Source organism: Dioscorea cayenensis, chromosome 9, assembly GCF_009730915.1.
Source record: "Dioscorea cayenensis subsp. rotundata cultivar TDr96_F1 chromosome 9, TDr96_F1_v2_PseudoChromosome.rev07_lg8_w22 25.fasta, whole genome shotgun sequence".
Classification (NCBI taxonomy): domain Eukaryota; kingdom Viridiplantae; phylum Streptophyta; class Magnoliopsida; order Dioscoreales; family Dioscoreaceae; genus Dioscorea; species Dioscorea cayenensis.
The window spans coordinates 25,269,968-25,292,734 of NC_052479.1; the positions used below are offsets into that span (position 1 = coordinate 25,269,968).

Here is a 22,767-nt window from a genome sequence, read left to right on the forward strand (position 1 = left end):
ATTAATTAGTTTTCTATATACTTATATAATATATATTTATTGTTGATTACCATTGATTATAATGGTTTGAATTTTAGTTGTTGTAGTTGAATAAATATTTGCATTTAGTTTTTTAATTTTTAAATGTTTTGTAGAATAATATTTGGTCATATTCACATAATAATATTATTGTTAATTTTTTTAATAATTTACATATTGTTTTGATGAAAAACTATTTGGGCGGGCTTGGACGGATCCTAGGTAGAGGTCATTAAATTTGAGCGGGTTTTGACAAAGGTTAAAGACCCAAATTTTTGGGCCTGGTCGGGCTTAGACAAGTTTAAAATTTAGTAATTATGGGTAAGACCCGGTCCAAACCTGGCTCGACCCTGACCATGGACAAGTCTAGCCAGCAATAAAGCATTTCTATTTATTTGTTATAAGTACAACTCATTTGCACAATGCCCTTAACAATTCAGTGTCGGTAGTATTAATAATTAATTAATTTATTAATTACTTGTTTAAACGTGAAACAAGTGACTTTATGAGCGGGAGACTTAAGTTTCAAATTTCGAAGGGCCCATTTGGCCCATTAGTAACATGGGTCAAAGCCCAATAAAATGATAGCCCAATAAAAGGGCCCAAATAAAAAGCAATGGTTTCAACGAGCGTTATCTCTTTCGCTCTCGCCCACCAACTGTTTGTGAAAACGCCTCCGAGAGATGCACGCGCTGGCGGCGGCGCCGTCGTGCCCCTCGTCCACGCTCTCCGGCGTCCGGCCGCCGGAGCCGTGCGCTCTACGTTGCAGAAGCCTTGCCTTCCCTATTATCGCCTTCGGAGCTCTCCTCCCGCCGCCGCGGGGCTGGAGGTTGCGAGGCTTGACTGTGCGGATGGCGCCGGAGGAGGAGAAGATGACCCGCAGATCTCCTCTTGATTTCCCAATCGTAAGAGTTCCTTGTTTATTTGTTCTGTTCCCCCGTTCATATGGTTGAATTTTCATTTTGGGTTTTAGTAATTTTGAGAATCTGAAGTTTGGATTGATGTTCGCGTTGGCGAGGTTTTGTGAATTGAGCTGAATTTGTTCTTTTTTTCTCTGTTTTTAGGTTAAAATGCTGCATTTCTAGATTTTAGTTTTATAATTTGTGATTGCAACGAAGAATTAATCCCTAGATATGTGGTATGGTCATAGAGATTTGTGAAGGAAAAAAAAAACATAGGATAAGGTAAAGAGATTTTTGAGGAAAACTATTTAGGTTGCAATTATAGTTTACAGGTATTCTCAGCTTTCAGCTCATCTATTTTGTTGCTTTTTCTCTTTGTTTTGGGTTAAAAATGCTGCATTTTTAGATTCTTGCTGTATAATATATAAGATGAATTACATCAACAATGGCTTAGCCCTAAGATATGTGGTATAAGGATAGAAATTTTTTAGAATAAAAGGGAACATATTATATGTAGGATATCGGACGGAGATTTTTGAGAAAACTTGTTTAGGTTCAGTTTACAAGCATTCTCAACTTCTCAACTCATTTATGTCCAACCTCAACTCATTGTTTATGTTTTGTGTTTATGTATTTATAATTCTTCTGTCACATTCATCTGTGTCATTTTAGATCTTGTATCACGTTGCTATCTTAAATTTTTGTTGAACAGGTTCATATGGTTGACCTAGGTATGTTTATCGATCTCATGTTTGCTTCCTTTGAGACTAAGTTGTGATTTGAGAGGTCCTATTTTAGTGAATATTATGGTTTGGAATCTACTTTTGTGTTTAGGACTTTATTTGCTGATTATTGTCAGGCAAAGTTATTTATTAAATATAGATAATTTGTTGTTAGAGTTAATGAATTTTGCTAACTGAAGCAATATTTATAGGATAGAAGTTAGGGTGTTTGTTGTGATTTTAGATATTAAATTAATATTTAGGGATCATTAGCAATTAATCGTGAGCTATAGATGAAAGATTTTGTGGCATGATGTGTGTTTATTATGGATGATAACCTTTATTGAACAATAGTTTTTGGTGGTGTTTAGAATTTTTGGGCACTATTTTTTGCTATTTATTTAGCCACACTCCTGAACTAATTTGTGCTTGGTTCATCAATCCAATTTCATCCTGGATAATTTATCGTTATTGTTGAATTTATCAAATCTTTGTTTGTCTTGTTTTGCTTCTTTGCAGAAGGACCACCAGTTTATGTTATGCGGACATTCATGTCTTTTATTTTTATTATTTTTATTTTTTTTTGCATAACTTTCATGAATTAGGATCTTAGCATGTGCATGTCCATATTATATCTTACCTTTCAATCTAGTTTATGGTAGGAATTCTTTAGGATGTAGAATCATATCTCTCCAAATGATAAATGTGTTCGAAATCTAGAGAATTGAGAACAGTATGAGGAAGAGGATTCCTGAAACAATCTTCGGTGGGGAAGGAGTAGTAGCCTAGTAGTTGAAGAAAGATTGTTTGATATTAGATAAGGAAGCAACAATGAGTAGGATGGTATAATGTGATGGAAACTGACTTCCATAGTGGATTTTATTTTATTTCCTCTTTTTGTTTAATTGAAATGGCAACTAAAGTTTTATTCTTAGATTTTTTTTTTTCTCAAAGTCCTTTATTGCAATCTGTAATCCAAGATTCTTTTTAGTTCTTATTCTGATTTTTTGGAAGTTTTTAATACAGTTTTAAAATATGTCAGCTATGTAACTTTGCCAATAGCAACTATTAGATATAAAACCTGAAATGCGTTATCACCCATTAGACAATTTAAGTTAAATTTTCCATCAAGTTTGATGACAAAGTTTTATTTCTTGCACAAATTAGTGTCCTGTAGTTCCCTTATGTATCATCAAATATTTAGGTTCTTCATATAACAAAGTGCATCAGCACTATCCATAGTAAGATTGTCAGTCCCCAAGGACTCATCTCTTTTTCCCGCTCAACATTCCTCCTCCTACAACGATTGGCTGTCAGCTGGGACATCATTGTTATTCTCTATCAATTCACCTGCACGGTGGTCATTTGTGTGTGGTATCTTGTTTTTCTTTCTTCTTCTAGTTTCTTTGGTTTGCCAGTCATTTCTTTTGATTACTACCCTAACAGATAAATTTTTGTGACCTTCATCTACTACTGGAGTTGCCTGCATCTTTCTGCTTAATAGAATACAGCGGGTTAAATAATGCAATCATAAAAAAGTCTACATTTTGCCATTTGCATCTTTGATATCTAGCATATACCAGTTGAGTGTTTTTCTTAGCCCTAGCCCTAGCCCTAGCTCAAATAAGAAAAGCAAAACTAGAAAAGCAAGTTTCTCAGTAGGATTTTGTAGGTGTTGAGAAATAATATTCTGTTTATGTTTTGCAAATTGCATAGCTGTCACAAGCTCTTATCAAGTTATTGATTCTTTTTCTTTGAGATCATGATTATTCACGCTCAGATTTCTTTATTACAAACAATCTAGACAAAAACATTCGAAGTTGATTACAACATGCCAAGGGGACATAATATCTGAAATATTATATCAGCCTTTCTTTTAGCCATGAAATTTGTGTTTCTACTTCGCATGAATGGCAAGCAAATAAGTTATTTTTCTCAAATCTATTGACAGGAATGGGAAAGACCGAAACCAGGACGACGACCTGATATATTCCCGCAATTCAGTCCAATGAAAACACCGCTGCCGACACCAATGCCAGCCGACCCTCCGGACGAGGATGAGGAAGAAGAAGAAGAAAAGAAAGAGGAAGAAGAGGAGGATCCTGAAAAGGAAGAACCTGAAAAACCAGAGCAGTCTAAAATGCAACAACATAAAACAGGATGGTGGTGACCTTGAGTAGTATCATCCTTTTATATTTTGTAGTTTTGTACCCCCATAATATATTAATATGTTTATTTTCACGGGAAATGAAGATTTTTAACTGTTAATGTAAAAGAGTTTTATGCATTAATTTCTTAGTCATTGAGTAGATAAATTCTATACCAAAATATAAATATATACGTGTATATTATTTAACATATTGTATTAACGCTAGTTAACATTAGTTAACACTCGGTTAATACCAAAACAGTTAAACCAAAACATTACCTCGATCATAGAATTTTCAATAACCAAAAGTTTTACTTGTTAGAATTGAAGCGAATTAATCAAATTTGATAATGCGTCACTTTCCATATAAATTAACTAGAATAATTATATTTATATATATATAAAAGTTGTCTTAATCATCAAACAAATGCTTTATGGTAATTATGAGCGCCATTTGTGATGGTTATCTGATTAAAATTTTGGATAATTTTGCCTTGATAATGTAATTTTTAAGACGAGTTTATTCCCAATTTTTAATGACTATTTAATTGCCCCTCACAAAAATTAAAATTTTAATTATCATTTAAAATTTATATATTATTATTTTTATTTATATTATGATAATTATGTGTATTGTCCATGTTACAAATTGACACATTTAATTTTTATTTATTTATTTATTTAATTATATTTTATATGAAAATTTTGTTCTATTTTATTTTTAAATTCAGTAACATTTTAAAAGCACATGAGTTCTCACCCCAAACATTTCCAACAATATAACATTTCACACCTCATCAGTCATCACTACAGAGATCTCATTACTGTGATAAAAAATTAAACCTCCTCAAAAAGTGAACTTATCCAAACTAGAACCTTATTGATGCAATGCAAATTCCAGATAACACAATAGTAATTACCATTTCATATAAACCATAAAAGAGTTCGCATCAACATCAGTTTTCCATGTAAATTTGGAGGTACAAGCACCACCCACATAAGCATTGATAGGGGATAAGAAGACCTTGGAGAAGTAGCGAAGGTCACATAAGAACTAATGAGATTCACACCCAGATAAGTAATTCAACATTATCACAATGTTACAAGAGTGTAACACCCTCATTTCTTTCCGCCGCTCTTCTTCAGCCCCGAACCGCCGAGTGCCCCCTTCTGAGCCTTGGCCCTCAGTTCCTTCAGTGCCTGGTACATAAATCATTCATACTTTAGAAAGAAAAACAATAAAAGTCGGGAGTCACTTGAACCGGTGTTTTGTAATGAATGTTATGAATTTGACAAGCAGTGATAAGATTAATTAAACTTGGATAATATAAAGAAGTTTACCTTTTCCTCGTCTTTCTTCTTTTGAAGATTTGCTAGATCATTCTGCAGACAATTTTAATCAACTCAGATGAAATAGGATAAATTGGGACGGTGTTTTGTAAATACGTAATTATCTTAAATATATCAACCATTTATAATAACAAGAATTAGTATTACACAACAACGAGCCAGAAATTATGGAAATAACAAAACCAATAAATAAATTTTAGACTGAGCTTGCAAAAATCAAACTTCAATTCTCAATTCAATGGTTTTTTTATGGCCATTCCACAAAAGTCAAATCTGTACAAATTCTTTCACTATGTTAAGATTTTTATCAGCCACCTCTCAATCACTCAGACACCAGATAATTAGACTCAGCTTGTGATGAAGGTACAAAGATTCTCATATTTCTCAAAATTGAAGATAAAAACTTAAAAGAAAGAAAGGATGAAGGAATCAGGCATCAAGACAAACACAAAAACACACATAGTTTAATCTACTAGATAAATCTTCCAGCAAAGATGATCAAATGGAGATATGCAGAAAGGTGAAATCTTGACATTGATCTTCGAACTCACAAATTTAAGATCTCTCTATAGAAACTCTAGACCAAATATAATTTTTTTTTTATATATATACAATCACAAATCTCTATGAAACCATAAATCATGCTTCCAAGATCCAAAATCATATTCTATTCATAAAGCATTTACCCAAAATTAAATACCTCATTAGATCAGCCAATGCTCAAATGATCAAATGGTTTAAGCATCGAACCAAGCACAAAAAATACCCATGGTTTAATCTACTAGTTAAGTCTTCCAGCAAAGATGATCAAATGGAGATATGCAGAGATAAAGAATGGTAAAAACTTGACATTGATCTTAAAACTCAGAAAATCAATATAAGATCACTCTATTAAAACTATAGACCAACTACAACTTTATTTTTTTTATACAATCACAAATCTCTATGAACAATAGATCATGCTTTGAAGATCCAAAACCATATTCTATTCATAGAGCATTTACCCAAAATTAAATACCTAATTAGATCAGCCAATGATCAGTGAAAAATTCCATATACTGACACAATTTCAAAGAGATAAAATTTTTCCAATTTCCCTGATTTGATCATCGAAATACCTCAATTTCACAATCCACTACCAGAAAAAAAAAAGAATCTTGAAGAACAGAAAAACATCAGATCTTTAAACACATATGGATTTGGCAATCAAAATATTCTGGGGAAAAAAAGGCGAAGAAGAGATCAAAGAAAACAAAACCTCATCGTAGTCCTTCTTGTCGGACTTGGGTTGCTTCAAGGGCTTCAATTTCCCACCTGCGAATCAAGAAACCAAGAATTCCAGTGATGGATCGGAACAACAGGAGATGAATTAACGAATTTTCAGGGTGAAATTGGATCTCACCTTGCTTGGACGACATGATTCACGGGTGGAAAAGAACAAACCCTAGCCCCCAAATTTGCGTGAGATTGATGATGATGAATAATTTTGCTTGGCCAAGCCCTTTTATAGGATTCTCGAGAGGCAAATCTTTCTTTTTTGTCCCTCATAAAAAGAAATATTCAAGATTATCAAATTTAATTTATTCCAAATTTTTCTTCTTTTTAATTTCTTCTCTTTTACCAAATTTATCCTTTTAATTTATTTACTTTAAATTTTAACTTTTTATTTTTTTTTACTATTTTAATTAAACCATATCAATTTTTTAAGACTTTAAAACCTAAACTTTTTTATTTAACTCAATTAAAACAGTAGAAAGACTATAATGTTATAATTTAAAATAAAAAAAATTTAAAAAACTTATTTAAAGAATATATATATATATATAATAATAAATTAGTTTATTAGCAAATTTCATGTCAGTAATATACTCATATAAGAGTTAATATGCAAATTTTTTATACTATATAGTTACATCAGAATTTCATAAAAATTTTTAGACTGCATAAAAAAATTTATATTTTCTAAAACAATTCCATTGAAGGGTGGTGTTTGGGTAATTCTTCAAAGAGAATAATTTCCAATGGAACTTTTATTGAAGCAAATACTTATTACATATAAGAAGATGCATCAGAAATTTAAGAATTTAAAATTGGGTAACTATCACTGGTGGCCACAAATGTTTCGTAAGTATAACGCTATGGTCACATACGTTTTTTATAATGATATAGCCACTAAACTTGTCTTTGGTCACACTCATGGCCACAATTTCATGTTTGGGGCTGTTTCCGGTGAAAGTGTTGAGGTGGTGTCCGACGTGTATTGTAATACCCTGAACCTGTGGATAACTGTTAGAAAATATATTCGGAGACATTACTACGGGTTGCAGATAGCGTTTTCTCAGATTAATCTTGTTGAGAAACCCCAAGTGAAAAGAATAAGGACTTAAATGTGAAAGTTTATAACAGATTTTGGGTTAAAGAGTAATTAAAAAAGGATTGATATAAAATGTTTCTGAAAAACCAAGGACTGAAAGGTAAGATGAAGGGATCTTTTTGAAATGTTGTTTTATAATCCAGGGATCATTGAATAATTTGAAAGGACCTTTTTGAGAATACTATTTCATAATTCAGGGATCATTGGTGAGTTTTTTTCAGGGACTGTTTTGTAAGAAATTATATTTTGAGGGACTAAATGTGAATTTCGGCTGAAAACTTAAGTTGGAGAAAAACTCTAGATTTTTGATGGTTCATCTTCTTCTCCCTTCATCCGCTACATGTAACCCGAGAAGATGAAGAAATGGGAAGAAATTGGAGGTTTTAAGGAGAGGGACTTGGAGATCGTCGGAGGGAGATCTCATGAGAGATATGGTTTTAATTTGGTAGAGAGCTTTTTCTTGATGATTTTTGATGAATGAGTGTATGTATGCATGTATATATGTGTATTTGATGGATTTGATGAAAAATAATTATGGATTTGAGTAGGGAAAAAACATGTTTAATGATTATAGATGATTGTTGCTCGATTTGTGTTGAAAAAAATCATCTGTATTTATGATGAATCTAAACTTGAATGGAGGATGAGATTTTCGGGTTTACTGTAGCAATTACTGTAGCACCGAGATTAGGGTTTGGTTTGATTAATTAAGTTGATGATGATGATGATTAAGGTGTTAATGATGATGGTTAGATTGAATTGGTTGGGTTTAACCAAATTGAAATGGGTTGAGTTGAATTGGTTTGGTTGAGTTGGGTTTGATCAAATCGAGTTGAGATGGTTTGGGTTTGGTTCAATTGATTTGGGTTAAGGATTTTTGGACTGAACCAAATTGGTTCAATGGATTTTTGAATAAGAATTGAGTTTGGTTCAGTGAATTTGAGTTTGGTTCAATGGAATTGAGGTTGGTTCAGGTTGGTTCATAAATGGTCTCAGCCCAAATTGAGTTGGGCTTAATTGTAATTGGAGACCAATTTGGTTATACAATGTCGAGGTTTGAACCGATTGGGTGAGTGGGCCAATTAGAGAGTCGGGTTATTGATTTCTTGTATTTTCATTGGGATAAATTATGTTTTTAGTTGTCGTATTTATTTATTTTTTTATTATGTTATCCTACTAGGGTGTCGATTAGGCTTTGGGAGGAGTTCCGTGTCTAGCAAGGAACCCAAGGACACTGAGTGAGTTGGTAGTGGCTATTATTTTAAATAATTGATTAATTATTATTATTTTGAAATAATTGTTTAATGGCTAGTATTTTGGAAATAAATGTTTAAGTATTTCATTTTATCATGTTTGATTCCATATATAGTTGAAATATACGTATATTTGTTTGCCATTGATGTTCATGATAACACGTATTGATACTTCGTTTTGTATAATTATACGTGATTTGTGAATAGTAAAAAATACATCGTATATGTGATTTAATTATTCGGTTCATGTATTTATTTTTGATGGGTATATATGCTTTGATTTGGAGTGATTTACGAAAATCACGTGAGCATATTAAAGATGTTTTATCGGCATTGTTAGTAGAATTGGTTTTCATTCTCGGTATAGGAATGGTATCGTGAATCCGGGCTTTCTTGGCATTATGCGTTGTTATACTTTTTGGCATTGGGCTTTGTGGAAAATAATCAGTTATTTCCGTGATGTGAATACTTGTCCCCGAAAAAGGATCCTCGTGTTATGATTTATCGAGATGGTATTATTGTTGTATTTACTTGATGGTTTTGATGGTGACGGGCTAAGGCCCGACTCATGCGAGTAGTGGGTCCCCACGGGCCGACCTTTAGAGGTGGCGTGGTGGACCCGGGTGTTGATTACTCGAGGGCCGTTCGGGTGGGAGCGTAGAGCCACGACTCGGATATTCATCGGAGTGGCCGGGGGTCGCCGGCCGTGAGCCCGATGGGTCAACGTTAGGGACATGAGTTCCTCGACGGCTCGAACCTAGCCGCGACCACGGCGAGGTTTAGAGAGTTTTTCAGACCATGTTATCTTTCGGTGAGTGTTGGGTATTCATTTGTATTTTGAATTTGAGATTTATATTATTTTTGAATTGTGATGAGGCGGGCTCTCATCGAAATTTGTGTTTTCGAGAAAATCAAATTGATGTTGATCTATGTTGAATTTATGTTTTCGAGAGTTCTTTAAAAATGTATTTTGCTAGAATTCCGGTATTTTGGAAAAATTGGAAAAAATTATTTGGTAGATTGGTATTTATATATTTTATATATCTTGTATTTAAGTATTTAAAATTATTAAGCCACTCGAGCCAATCGAATGTCTTTGTAAAGCTGCGAGGAGCAAGACCCTTGATTGCTCGATTGAGTATAGCGCTAGTCGAGGTTGAGTCCAAGATTGCAGATGGGTCCCATATCTTTCTTTTCTATTTATTGGTGTCGTGATCTTAGTAGCGGTTGTACTCATAAATTTGAGTTATTGTATTCATGGTATTTATGTATTTGAACCCGTAGTTGGTGTGAAGTTGTAAATTGTGGTTGTAGATCGATTTTTGTTTAAAAGCGGGGTGTCGGGTTCAGATTAAAAGAGAAATTTTTAGCGATGGGTGCCACATTTACCTCGATTAGAAGGGGTGGGTGTGACATCTTTTAGTATCGAGGCGAGGTTGAGATATCCGGTTTGGTAGAGATCGCGGGTTGTGATCCGAGCTTAAGTTAGAAGCCATGTCTAGACTTGGAGAGTTAGTAGTGATTAGAAATAAAGTTAAGGGCCCCAGATAGAAGTATTTAGAGTCTCGATCGGGTTTAAAACCTAAGTTGCATATCGATTGAGTCTCGATAGTTGATTTTGACATTTGAGACAAAGAGTCGAGTAGTGTCTTGTGATCGGAATCATGCGTGAGATTTTACTCGAATTGATTTTATCGAAAATGAGTTAACTTAAAAGATGCCAAAGAAAGGTGTTTGGATGCTCTTTATTGGTCGATACATAGTGTTGCGAGTGTGATTATTTACTATTGAGCGAGTTTGTAGCAAGAGAAAGCAGGGTCTTGGAACAAATAAGTGAAATTCGATGATATCGGATGGATAAATGCTAAGAAATTTGAGGACTGAAAATTTTCTTAAGGGAAGGATTATAATACCGAACACGTGGATAAGCTGATGAAAATATATTCGAGGGGTATTACTACGGTTGCGATGAAGGTTTTCACGATTAATCTTGTTGAGAAACCCCGAGTGAAAAGAATAAGGACTTAAATGTGAAAGTTTATAACAGATTTTTGGGTTAAAGAGTAATTAAAAAGGATTGATATAAAATGTTTCTGAAAAACCAAGGACTGAAAAGGTAAGATGAAGGGATCTTTTTGAAATGTTGTTTTATAATCCAGGGATCATTGAATAATTTGAAAGGACCTTTTGAGAATACTATTTTCATAATTCAGGGATCATTGGTGAGTTTTTCAGGGACTGTTTTGTAAGAAATTATATTTTTGAGGGACTAAATGTGAATTTCGGCTGAAAACTTAAGTTGGAGAAAAGCTACAGATTTTTGATGGTTCATCTTCTTCTCCCTTCATCTTACTGATAACCGAGAAAGATGAAGAAATGGGAAGAAATTGGAGGTTTTAAGGAGAGGGGCTTGGAGATCGTCGGAGGAGCTCATGGGAGATATAGTTTTAATTGGTAAGAGCTTTTCTTGGTGTATTTTTTTGATGAATGAGTGTATGTATCGTGTATATATGTGTATTTGATGGATTTGATGAAAATAATTATGGATTTGAGTAGGGAAAAAAACATGTTTAATGATTATAGATGATTGTTGCTTGATTTGTGTTGAAAAATCATTGTATTTATGATGAATCTAGCTTGAATGGAGGATGAGATTTTTGGTTTCTTGTAGCAATTCTCTGTAGCACCGAGATTAGGGTTTGGTTTGATTAATTAAGTTGATGATGATGATGATTAAGGTGTTAATGATGATGGTTAGATTGAATTGGTTGGGTTTAACCAAATTGAAATGGGTTGAGTTGAATTGGTTTGGTTGAGTTGGGTTTGATCAAATCAAGTTGAGATGGTTTTGGGTTTGGTTCAATTGATTTGGGTTAAGGATTTTTGGACTGAACCAAATTGGTTCAATGGATTTTTGAATAAGAATTGAGTTTGGTTCAGTGAATTTGAGTTTGGTTCAATGGAATTGAGGTTGGTTCGAGGTTGGTTCATAATGGTCCAGCCCAAAATTGAGTTGAGCTTAATTGTAATTGGGAGACCAATTTGGTTCTACAATGTCGAGGTTTTGAACAGATTGGAGTGAGTGGGCCAATTAGAGTCGAGTTATTGATTTCTTGTATTTTTCTATCGGGATAAATTATGTTTTTAGTTGTCGTATTTATTTATTTTTATTATGTTATCCTCTTTTAGGTGTTGATTAGGCTTGGGAGGAGTTCAGTGTCTAGCAAGGAGCCCAAGGACACGGGGTGAGTTGGTAGTGGTATTATTTTAAATAATTGATTAATTATTATTATTTTTGAAATAATTGTTTAATGGGCTAAAGTATTTTGGAAATAAATGTTTAAGTATTTCATTTTATCATGTTTGATTCCATATATAGTTGAAATATACAGTATATTTGTTTGCCATTGATGTTCATGATAACCGTATTGATACATTCGTTTTGTATAATTATACGTATTTGTGAATAGTAAAAAAATACTGTATATGTGATTTAATTATTCGGTTCATGTATTTATTTTTTGATGGGTATATATGCTTTTGATTTGGAGTGATTTGCGAAAATCATGTGAGCATATTAAAAGATGTTTTATCGGCATTGTTAGTAGAATTGGTTTTCATTCACGGTATAGGAATGGTATCAGTGAATCACGGGCTTTCTTGGCATTATGCATTGTTATACTTTTGGCATTGGCTTTGTGGAAAAATAATGGTTATTTCCGTGATGTGAATACTTGTCACGGAAAAGGATCCCGTGTTATGATTTATCTGAGATGGTATTATTGTTGTATTTCTTGATGGTTTTGATGGTGACGGGCTAAGGCCCGACTCTGCCGATAGTGGGTCCCCACGGGCCGACCTTTAGAGGTGGCGTGGTGGACTCGGGTGTTGATTACTACGAGGGCCGATTCGGTGGGAGCGTAGAGCCACTGCTGGATATTCATCGAGTGGCCGGGGTCGCGACCGGGTGAACCGATGGGTCAGCGTTAGGGACATGAGTTCCTTGGCGGCTCACGACCCTAGCAGCTGCCGCTGCGAAGGTTTAGAGAGTTTTCTAGACCATGTTATCTTTAGGGTGAGTGTTGGGTATTCATTTGTATTTTTGAATTTGAGATTTATATTATTTTTGAATTGTGATGAGGCGATCTCTCACGAAATTTGTGTTTTCTGAGAAAATCAAATTGATGTTGATCTATGTTGAATTTATGTTTCGAGAGTTCTTTAAAAAAATGTATTTTGCTAGAATTACGGTATTTTTGGAAAAAAATTGGAAAAATTATTTGAGCGATTGGTATTTATATATTTTATATATATCTGTATTTAAGTATTTAAAAATTATTAAGCCAGCTCGACAAACTGAATGTCTCTGTATGTGCAGGAGCAAGACCCTTGATTGCCTGATTGAGTATAGCGCTAGTCAGGGTTGAGTCCAAGATTGCGATGGGTCCCATATCTTTCTTTCTATTTATTGGTGTCGTGATCTTGTAGCGGTTGTACCCATAAATTTGAGTTATGTATTCATGGTATTTATGTATTTGAACCTGTAGTTGGTGTGAAGTTGTAAATTGTGATTTGTAGATCTGATTTTGTTTAAAGCGGGTGTCAGTTTCCAGTTAAAAGAGAATTTTAACTGATGGGTGCCACATTTACCTCAGTAGAAGGGGTGGGTGTGACATGTATTATCTATTTTTAAAAAGATCTTAGGTGGCATTCCACCTCACCACCCTTTCTCTGCCCACTGCCACATTAGCCAGTCACGTCAGCTGAGAACCATCCCTAGCGTTTCGTTCATCAAATTAGGGCTAGGGCTAGGGCAACGTTCCCTCCTGCCAAACGACCCACCTTGTTCTCGCCCAGTATGACCCACTCTTTTCTCTTGGTCATACTAGGGCATCGCTCCAGCAATATTTGTGTGCTAATCCGGCTAGAATCGAGAATGACTCCGGCCAATCTTGAGCATTACTCGGCCCACACTAGGGCATCACTCATGGGTTTGATCTTGATTTGTTGGTTTAGAAGGCTTGTGAGATTGTCTGTAATGGAGTTTAGCACAGAGAGCTTGTAGGTTTAGAAGGCTTGTGAGAATGCATGTAATGGAGTTTAGCACAGAGAGCTTGTAGGTTTAGAAGGCTTGTGAAATGATTGTGAGATTGAAATTTAACTTTATTTTGAATGAATACTTGTGAGATTGGCAGTTTACTTCATTTGTGTTATTGTGAGATATTGTGAGATTGTTTTGAATTATTATTTCACTCATGGATTTGATATTGCTTTTTTTGTCATTCTTCACATGAGAAATTTTTTACTATACCAATTTACTTCATAAGAATTTGCATAATGGATTGCAAAAAATACATGTTTGCACTGCCAATACCAATTTACAGTTAAAAAAAAATTGCACAATATAAGTCTGCAGTCTTATATGTAAAAAAAATTGCATCATGGGTTACTAAAATCTGCAAACTGATTTACCGAAATCTGGTAATAATTTAGCATAATACAAATATGCTTAGTTGATAAAATCTGGGAATACAAATATACTGAAACCTGGGAATAAATATGCATAATATAAATCTGTTGACAACAAAGTTCATCATTAACTCAAAATCCAAAGGACATTGACTCAAAATCCAGTGCTTACAACAAAGTTCATCATAACAAATGCAACAAATCCAACAAAATACATAACTGACAGTGCTTAAAAGAAATTTCATAACAAATCCAAAGGACATTGACTCAAAATAAAATGTTACTACTAGTTCACAAAGTTCATAATTTAAATATCAACAGAGTTTTCCATCATCAAAAACATTCCATTTCCTTTCCACCATTCATGGTGAGGAAGAAGCCCTATCTCTTATTGGAGATTGAGTTGGCATTGTGCAGTTGATCACATTTCCCATGTTAGCCACACTAATATGGGAAGACATGCTATCTTGACATTTAATCTTGACCCTTTGTTGGTAATTTGACTTGGTTGCCTTGTTTGAGGCGTAGGGATGCCCTAAGAGATCGGTGACTTGGTGAATTGACAGCTGTAGTACTACCAATTAAGACATTTTCTAGATTGGCTGCCTGGTTGCTTCTTCTCTGTGAAGCAAACAAAGATGCAAATAAATTAATGCAACACAAACCAGCTTCCATTATTTAACTGGTTATATATGAGAAAATTACATAAGGTATTTTTCTATCTTTTTCGACTAGCAGCTTGAAGGTGCAGGTTCAGGTGCATTCTCAATCCCCTGACATCATAAAAAACAGATTTAAATAACATTGATGATATTTAAAATCATTCAACTAATGCATTTGAACTGAGCTGAACTAAATAACAAAATACATACTTTCTCATGATGCCTTTTGTTATGGCCGATTGCATGGCATACACTACACCTACCTTTGCTTAAACCCTTCCTATTAATTTTTTGTTTGCCTAACCTAGAAGGTATGGAATTGGATTTTGATGCCTTCAAAGCATTATCTATCTCTTCAGGTTCTTTTCTCCTTGTTGTTACTTTCCTTCCCCTTTTTCTTCTCGTAATTGGCGGTGGGATCACTTGTGTACCATCATTTACATTTAGCCACATCTCTTCATTATTGGTGGGGTTTATGTAGTGATCATAGACCCTGAGATATGTTGAAACTAAATAGGAATCATGCACATTCTTACGGTTCTTTGATTATTTCCATAAATATAGCGATTGCATGCGAGGCAAGAGCAAACTGTCAAGTCCCATTTTACTGCGTGCAAGTTACATCAATCATGTCTACAACAAAAGGACCCTTCCACTCCTATGATCTGCACTTTGGGCCCACTAGAAGTGCGGGGTGTAGCATTTCGCCCATCTTCCTTCATCTTGTCTAGCTTCTTTTTGGATCTTTGGTAATATCGTCCCTTGTACTTCAACATTTTGTTCCTTTTTTGTTTTCATTCTTCTCATCAGTTTCACCTTAATCATCTCAAGCATTGTGATGATTCTCTTGTCCCTTGTATCAAATATGTACTTGTTAATTTTTTCACAAGTATTATTGAGTAGGATGTCACACTTACTTGAGGTTGTGAACAACGGCCTAGTCCAACTTACATGAGTTCTATCTTCATGATCAAGCCATCTTCTTACTTATGGACTCACCTTCTCTATTTCTCCAAGCCAATAGTTAAACCTTTGAATACTCGTTGCCCTCATGACATTCCATAAAAAAATCTTTTAGTGCTTTCCCTTTGAATTTCTCCACTGAAATTAGTATACATGTGCCGAACACAATTTACGTGTTCGACATACTGAAATATATCTTGAATAGCCCTTTTTTTAAACCTTGCAATTATAATTCAAAAAAATTAAATAGCCGAGTTACTATCAATAGAAAAATGTTTAAACATACAACTAACCTTTTCTTGCGGTCACTCATTATGATGAGATATACTAGCATTCTAGATCTCCAAATCTTTCCTCAAAAGATTCATGAACCATGTCAAGTATCTCTATTCTTAACCAACACTCTTGCATAAGCAATGGGTAATATACAATCATTAGGGGTCAATCTCATTGCTGCAACTTTGATCGAATGCATCATTTAAGGGCTTCAAATAGACATAAAACCCTTTGAAGACACCTTCATTCCTCCACAAAATTACTGTGCTACATGGGTTGGTTTGCATGAGCTCAGCTGCATACTTGGTGAGGTTTGTGTATTGCTCACCCTCATTTCCATTGACCCACTTCATTGCCAAGTGTTTGCTTCTCCAAGCTTCATATGAGAAATTCATGGTCATCCTTAACTTGTTTAATTATGCCATTCAGACTCCAATTTGGATCGACCTTGAACTTGTCAAAAATATTTAGTGGCAAGTCACCTTGAAGTTACATGAAAAATTATTGAAGACCTTTCCACAGTTTGTGATCAAGATTAGCATTCTTAATTTGCACTAATGGATTGTCTTTGCTCATGTGAGCTGCATAAATCCTGAAAGAACATTGTTTGTTGTGGCATGCATAGATCACTCTCTTTCTATCATTCTATGAGAACCATAGTTTGAAATCTATTCTTAATCCCCAATTTCTACAAGCCCTCTTTAGTTGATCAAAACCCCTAAATACCAACCCAACCCTTTGTCACGTGACCCGCAGTCGGGCCATGAGACGGATCGGCCGCATCCACTGGGGGTCCCGGGTCCCACTAGAGTGCCAAGCCTCAGTTGACCTAGTCGAGTCGACCCTAACAAGCAAAAATATAAGCGATGTCTGAAGCACAAATAGGATCTTTGGGCCGAAATATTACAAGTGCGGGCTTTATGCAACCCCTACGAGAACACAAAGAGCGAACCCACTGGGTTTACAAAAACATAAATACGGTCGAATACAAGCCTTACACTCCACGAGAAAAAGTGTACTACGAGAGATCTTGATAACAGCGGAAAAATACACTCCCGGACACCTTTCCCGATCCTAGACTTGATCTTCTCCTGCGAGCAGGAGTTCACGAGTGTATGAGCCACGAGGGCCCGAGTAGGGGTCGCGAAACACGAGATAAAAGCAGATATTGCAGAATAATATATCATATTTCATACAGAATACAGAAAACACACAAAATACAGAAATAATCCAAAAATACGGAAAACACGCAGATTCAATCATGTACATCTCCCTGGCTAATAACAGAAATCAACAACGTGAGGCTGGATCATCGATTGTGAAGTCGGAGCGAGCAGAGCGAGCAGGAATATCAGCGGTAGAAGTTGGATCTTCGATCGCAGTCGGGGGGTAGCGCTACTACAGAAAACATGTGCACATGGCTAGGACTTACTCCTCCTAGCTGGGCGAGCCAGGAATGGAGATGTACTAAAAACCGCAGAAATACAAAATACAGACAGAGAAAATACAGAATAAATGGAATAATTAAATAAATAAATAAATGACCAGTAAGTAAATAAATAATTAAATAAAATTACAAAAAAAATAATGAAATAACTTAAATATATAATAATTATCAGAAATACGGAATTTGCGGGTGCGAGAGCCTAGCTGGCTCCGAGCTACAGAGTCGGGTTCACCAAGTCCCGCGAACTAGGGCTCGCTACAAAATCTAACCAACAAAAGCTTTACTTAGAATAAAGTCTTGGGCCGGGCCTACTACAACTAAGGCCCCGGAGGAAGAATTTACAATCATTGCAGGATAAGTCAACCACGACCAAATACCTATGTCTATAAATAATAACTTTGATATGCACAGGTTCAAGGATGGAAATTAAAATTCCAACTATCAAGTATACAAGCGAAAGTACATGACTATATAAATATTCACATAAGTGAGATAATCATAAAAGCATGTTATCCATGCTTTTGGAAACCCACCACAAGTTCACAGAACCTATAGTTGAAGATATTTAAGCAAATAGAAATTTTTAGAAAGCATGCTTACAAGTGCTTGTAAAAGACTAGGTCTAGATGTTAAGCTAATACCAACAATGATCTACAACAAGGCACTTAGGGTCTAGAAGGCTTTAGATGATTAAAATATTAAAAGTCATGATCTCATGCAAAACCAAACTCACATGATGTCCGACTTCAAACACAATTAAAGTTAAATTAAGGACAACCTATAGATGATTAAACCAATACAAGGCCAAACAACCCCAAGTTTTAGACAAAGAGGATTCCAAACAAACTAAAAGCATCAGGTTACTATAATCACAAATTAAATACACCACAAAATAATAAGCTATCAAGGCAAGATTACAAGAGGTCATGCTTAAACCAAGGTGTGAATAATATTAGCAACCCTAAACCTAAAAATTTTCGCACACTCAAAGCTCCAAATTTACAAGCATGAAAGCTTTCCTTTAAATAGCTAAGCAAGGATCTAAAATCAACAACCAAGGTTTACTCTCACTTACAACATTCACATTGCTAAATCAAGGATTTAGATGACACGTGAACAATAACCCAAGAACTCAAGCGAGTTTGCAAGTTTAACACCACAGCAGGGCTTACAACCATCTACTCAAATCAAGGAGTTTAAAAACTAACAAAGCAATAGAAAGCAGTCATGCTTTTTCAACAAAATATAATCATCAAGAGGTTAAGGTCTCAAGCACTTCCATTTACATATACAAGATACAAATAAAAACATATACTCACAAAGCATGATTATCAAATGAAACTCTCTAAAGTTTAAGCATGTTGCAAAATAGATTAACCAAAAGTGGACACAACAACACCAGTTAAGCTTCAAGGATGCAAGAAACTAAGCTTTAAGCTTACAAGAATTACAAACAAGATAAATATTCTTCTAAACCAAAAGGTTAAGGTGTAGGTCTCATCAAGGCAAGGAAACAACACAACAAACCCACAAGAGCGGTCACAAACCACGCTTAGAAGAGGGATCTAACAGAAGCTTCATCCACAAACACCCTAGATGCTAACACTGAAGCTTGATGAAGAAAGGAGCGGTGAATCTTGAGCCTCCTTTGCAGCTGCAGAACCCAAGTCTTTGCGACTCCGAGATCCTCCTCACGGCTGGCCTTTTTCGGTCAGAAGCTCAAAGGAAGGTTGCTACTTCTTGCCCAAACTCAAAGGATGGTTGCTATTTAGAGGAGGAAGAAGAAGAAGAGGAAGAAGAAGAGTGTCTCTCCCATCAACCATGACAAGACCAAAGCTTCACGGGGAGGGAGCCCAGGTGGGTGAGGAAGCAAGGTTGCGGTGTCACGAGTGTCGGGAATCCCATAAATAGTCAAGCAGGTCAAAGGGAAGTAAAAAGTTTACGGTCAACTTGGTCAACAAGGCCAAGGTTGAAAATATTACACCCTTAACCTTGGATTATACATCTCCTTCTCTTCATTAAACTCTACAAACCTAGTGTGACCATCATCATCTGTATCTGGTTCTGTGAACAAGTCCTCAGAATTATCACTGGCAGACTCACTTTCTTCTCCAACAAGTCCTTATGTTATTGTGCTATTTTGAGGGAAAGATGGGATATCTCTGCTGCCTTTATTTTCACCATTTTGTTCATACAAAACCCACTGGAAGTCCTCATCACCAGAAGGAATATCATAGTCAGAATCAATGAAGTCATCCTCCTCAATTGGATGTTCATCTAGCACACCACTATTTAGCACATCTTCCATACTATACTTGTTGTAGTTTAATACAATTTCAATTGCTAATAAAAACAACAAAAGATTAACTTGGCATGTGGATCACAAGCAACAATAAATGAAAACATTTAATTCTCTATTATTAAAATTGTTTGGAAAATGTAGTACCAAAAAGAGATAACAATTTTTACAACAACAAGAAGAAGTTGCAAACCAAGAAAACAGAGAAAACCTTAATAACAAAGATAGATAAATCATCAGTTTTGGGAAAATAAAGAGATTTAATATAGCATAACAGAACTCATGGGGGGAAAAATCACTTTAGGGAAAATAAAGCTAATGTAAGAGATAACAAAATAATTCTAAACCAACTCAGATTATGGTCTCCATGACTTCAAAGAAGCAAGAATTTAAGCCTGATAGGAAAAAAGCTAATACTTGTTTAGTGTAAGAACACGAACACAATTCCAACATGATCCATGAGAAACTCACAAACTTATGTTGGTGAGAAAATTAAGAAACATATAGTTCGGAGTTTGGATCCCTTGATGCAGAATAAGATTAAAATGACAAGCCATGCTTGACAATTTGAATATTTATATTTTTCAATCATGAAGATGTTATACATGGCAAACTAATATATGCCAACAAATAATGAAGAAATAACTTCTAGTAATGAAAAAAATTTAAAGAGTTCATTACGGATTCATTCACATCCTTAATTCATAAGCCAAGGTTGGTGATTTAGCGAATTTGAATGGAAAACAAAACCAGGGGACATCAATGCGAAAAACTAAATTAATGTTGTAAAAACATAAATTCCAGAGCTTTAGTGAGATCATGTCATTGTCCTTTGAGATGTTTGTCACATTAGAAGAGAAGCATCTTCCTTATGAGTACTATGACTAACTAGCGAAAACCTTGCCTTTCAAAATGTAAGTTCACCAACACAACCTCAACATAACACATAAAACTCATGCCTTTTTTTAGATATCACTTTAGGGAAAAATAAATTAAACTCTCATCTCCATCTCCAAAAACTACTAATTCATTTATGGGAGTTCCAACCTTAAATTATGGAAACACAAGCCCACAAAACATAAAAACTAATATTAAACAACAATCAAACTAAAAAAAATAAAATGCAAAACCAATCAACCTAAAATCCCTAAATTACTACCTTCACCGGTGCTTTTACTTGGATTCTACCCGTGGTGTTGCTAGATACATTCGAGAAGTCTCGTCGTGGAGATCAGCTGGGACGAGAAGGGGACGATGGCGTGGAGAGGTAATATCAGTTGGGAGGAGAAATGGGGCGCTCGGACAGAGGCGCTCGGACAAGGGTTTAGGTCGGTGTGATCTTCGGGGACATGAGAAGGGGTTGATGAGCGAAATGGTAAAGTTCTCGGTGAGTGGGTGGCGTGGCGTGGGCGAGAGAGGAGGGTGGTGAGGGTGGAATGCCACCTAAGATCTTTTTAAAAGATAATACATATTAGACGCCATTTACTCAGCACTTTCGTGAAAAGCAGTCCGATCATAAAATTGTGGCCATGAGGTGTAATCGGAGATAAGTTTAGTGGCCATATCGTTACTAGCAGTATGTGGCACGCGTTATCTTACGAAACATTTGTGACTATCGGTGATCTTACCCATTTAAAATTATATATAACTTTTTATAAACAATTTATACTATAAATCTCATCATCATTATTATTACAAAAATATGGACAACCCATTGACCTGAGCGGGCAATGGAATATAAAATATAAAGCTTGGCGTAGCAAATTATTTTATATTTTATGTTTCAATAAACAACATATCATACAATATTTCATTTTCATAACTAATGAACTAGTTTTGAGGTCAAATAAACTTACACAAACTAGGGTGTTTATGAGTTTATCTTAGAAATTATCTTAGAAAAACAGAATTATAAAAATTACACCACTAACTCTAGCAGCCGTTTGAGCTATTCAAGTAAAAAAATTTAAGTTTAAATTTATAAAATATCAGTAAAAATCTAGTAATACAATGATTTTAATACTTCTTTATTATTGGTTTATGACATATGGACCATGTAACTCGAAAAATATCGATGGGTCTAAAATTAATATTAGTGTATCGTGGTGATAAGGCATTTTCATGTGGAAGATGGGTGTTCAAATCCCATCTGAAGCATGATGAATAGAGCCTTTTAATGGCGAGCCTGGAGCGATGAATCCTCTGCACGCAAGCATGGTATATTCAATACACATCTGTACTATCATCGAGTGAGCACTGCCCACTTACTTATATTATATATTTAATAATACAATGATTTTTAATACTTTCATACTATTGATTTATGGATTATGTAACTTTAAAAGAAATATCGTTGGGTCTATAAATAAAAATAAACCAACATTAATGTAGTGTGGTGGTAAGACTATTCTGTGCGAAACTTGTTCAAATCTCATACGAGTAAAGTGAATAGAGCCTTTTGTGGTGGGTGCCGATGGCGCGAGAGGTCGGGTCGAGGTGCTTGGGTATTCTATCGTGCTACTGCGTACCAGCTATATATCCCAGACGAGACCCGAAACGGGTTTTAAAACATGACCCACACACTTTTAGGCGGGTGATCGAGTACTGCCATGGGTATCACGCTCACTTCGATATTAAAAATATTAATAAAAATATATTATTTTTATAAAAATAACTTAAAAAGTAATTATAATTTTTATAAAATAAAATAAAATAAAGTATTATATAATTATAAGACATGAAACAAAAAGGAAAAATAAAACCCTAAATTGTGAAGTTGTAGAAACGTATATATATATATATATATGTATATATATATATATAAATATTTTTAGTAATTTTAATTTCGGGTCGGGTTAGGGTTAAAGATAAGCATAATATGTT

The 22,767-nt window shown here is 34.9% G+C and overlaps 1 protein-coding gene and 1 long non-coding RNA gene across 2 annotated transcripts; one reads left to right on the plus strand and one right to left on the minus strand.

Moving 5' to 3' along the window:
* The first annotated feature begins 656 nt into the window (after positions 1-656).
* Positions 657-3,940, plus strand: LOC120268292 (actin-binding protein-like). Its single transcript, XM_039275737.1, has 2 exons — positions 657-923; positions 3,594-3,940. Exons 1-2 carry the CDS (start codon positions 702-704, stop codon positions 3,810-3,812), a joined length of 441 nt encoding a protein of 146 aa, XP_039131671.1. The 5' UTR covers positions 657-701; the 3' UTR covers positions 3,813-3,940.
* Positions 3,941-4,686: 746 nt separating this feature from the next.
* On the minus strand, positions 4,687-6,675 carry LOC120268341. Its single transcript, XR_005538911.1, has 4 exons — positions 6,544-6,675; positions 6,400-6,455; positions 5,133-5,174; positions 4,687-4,991 (listed from the first exon to the last, which is right to left on the minus strand). It is a non-coding gene; the product is annotated as an uncharacterized LOC120268341 (long non-coding RNA).
* Positions 6,676-22,767: the final 16,092 nt, after the last annotated feature.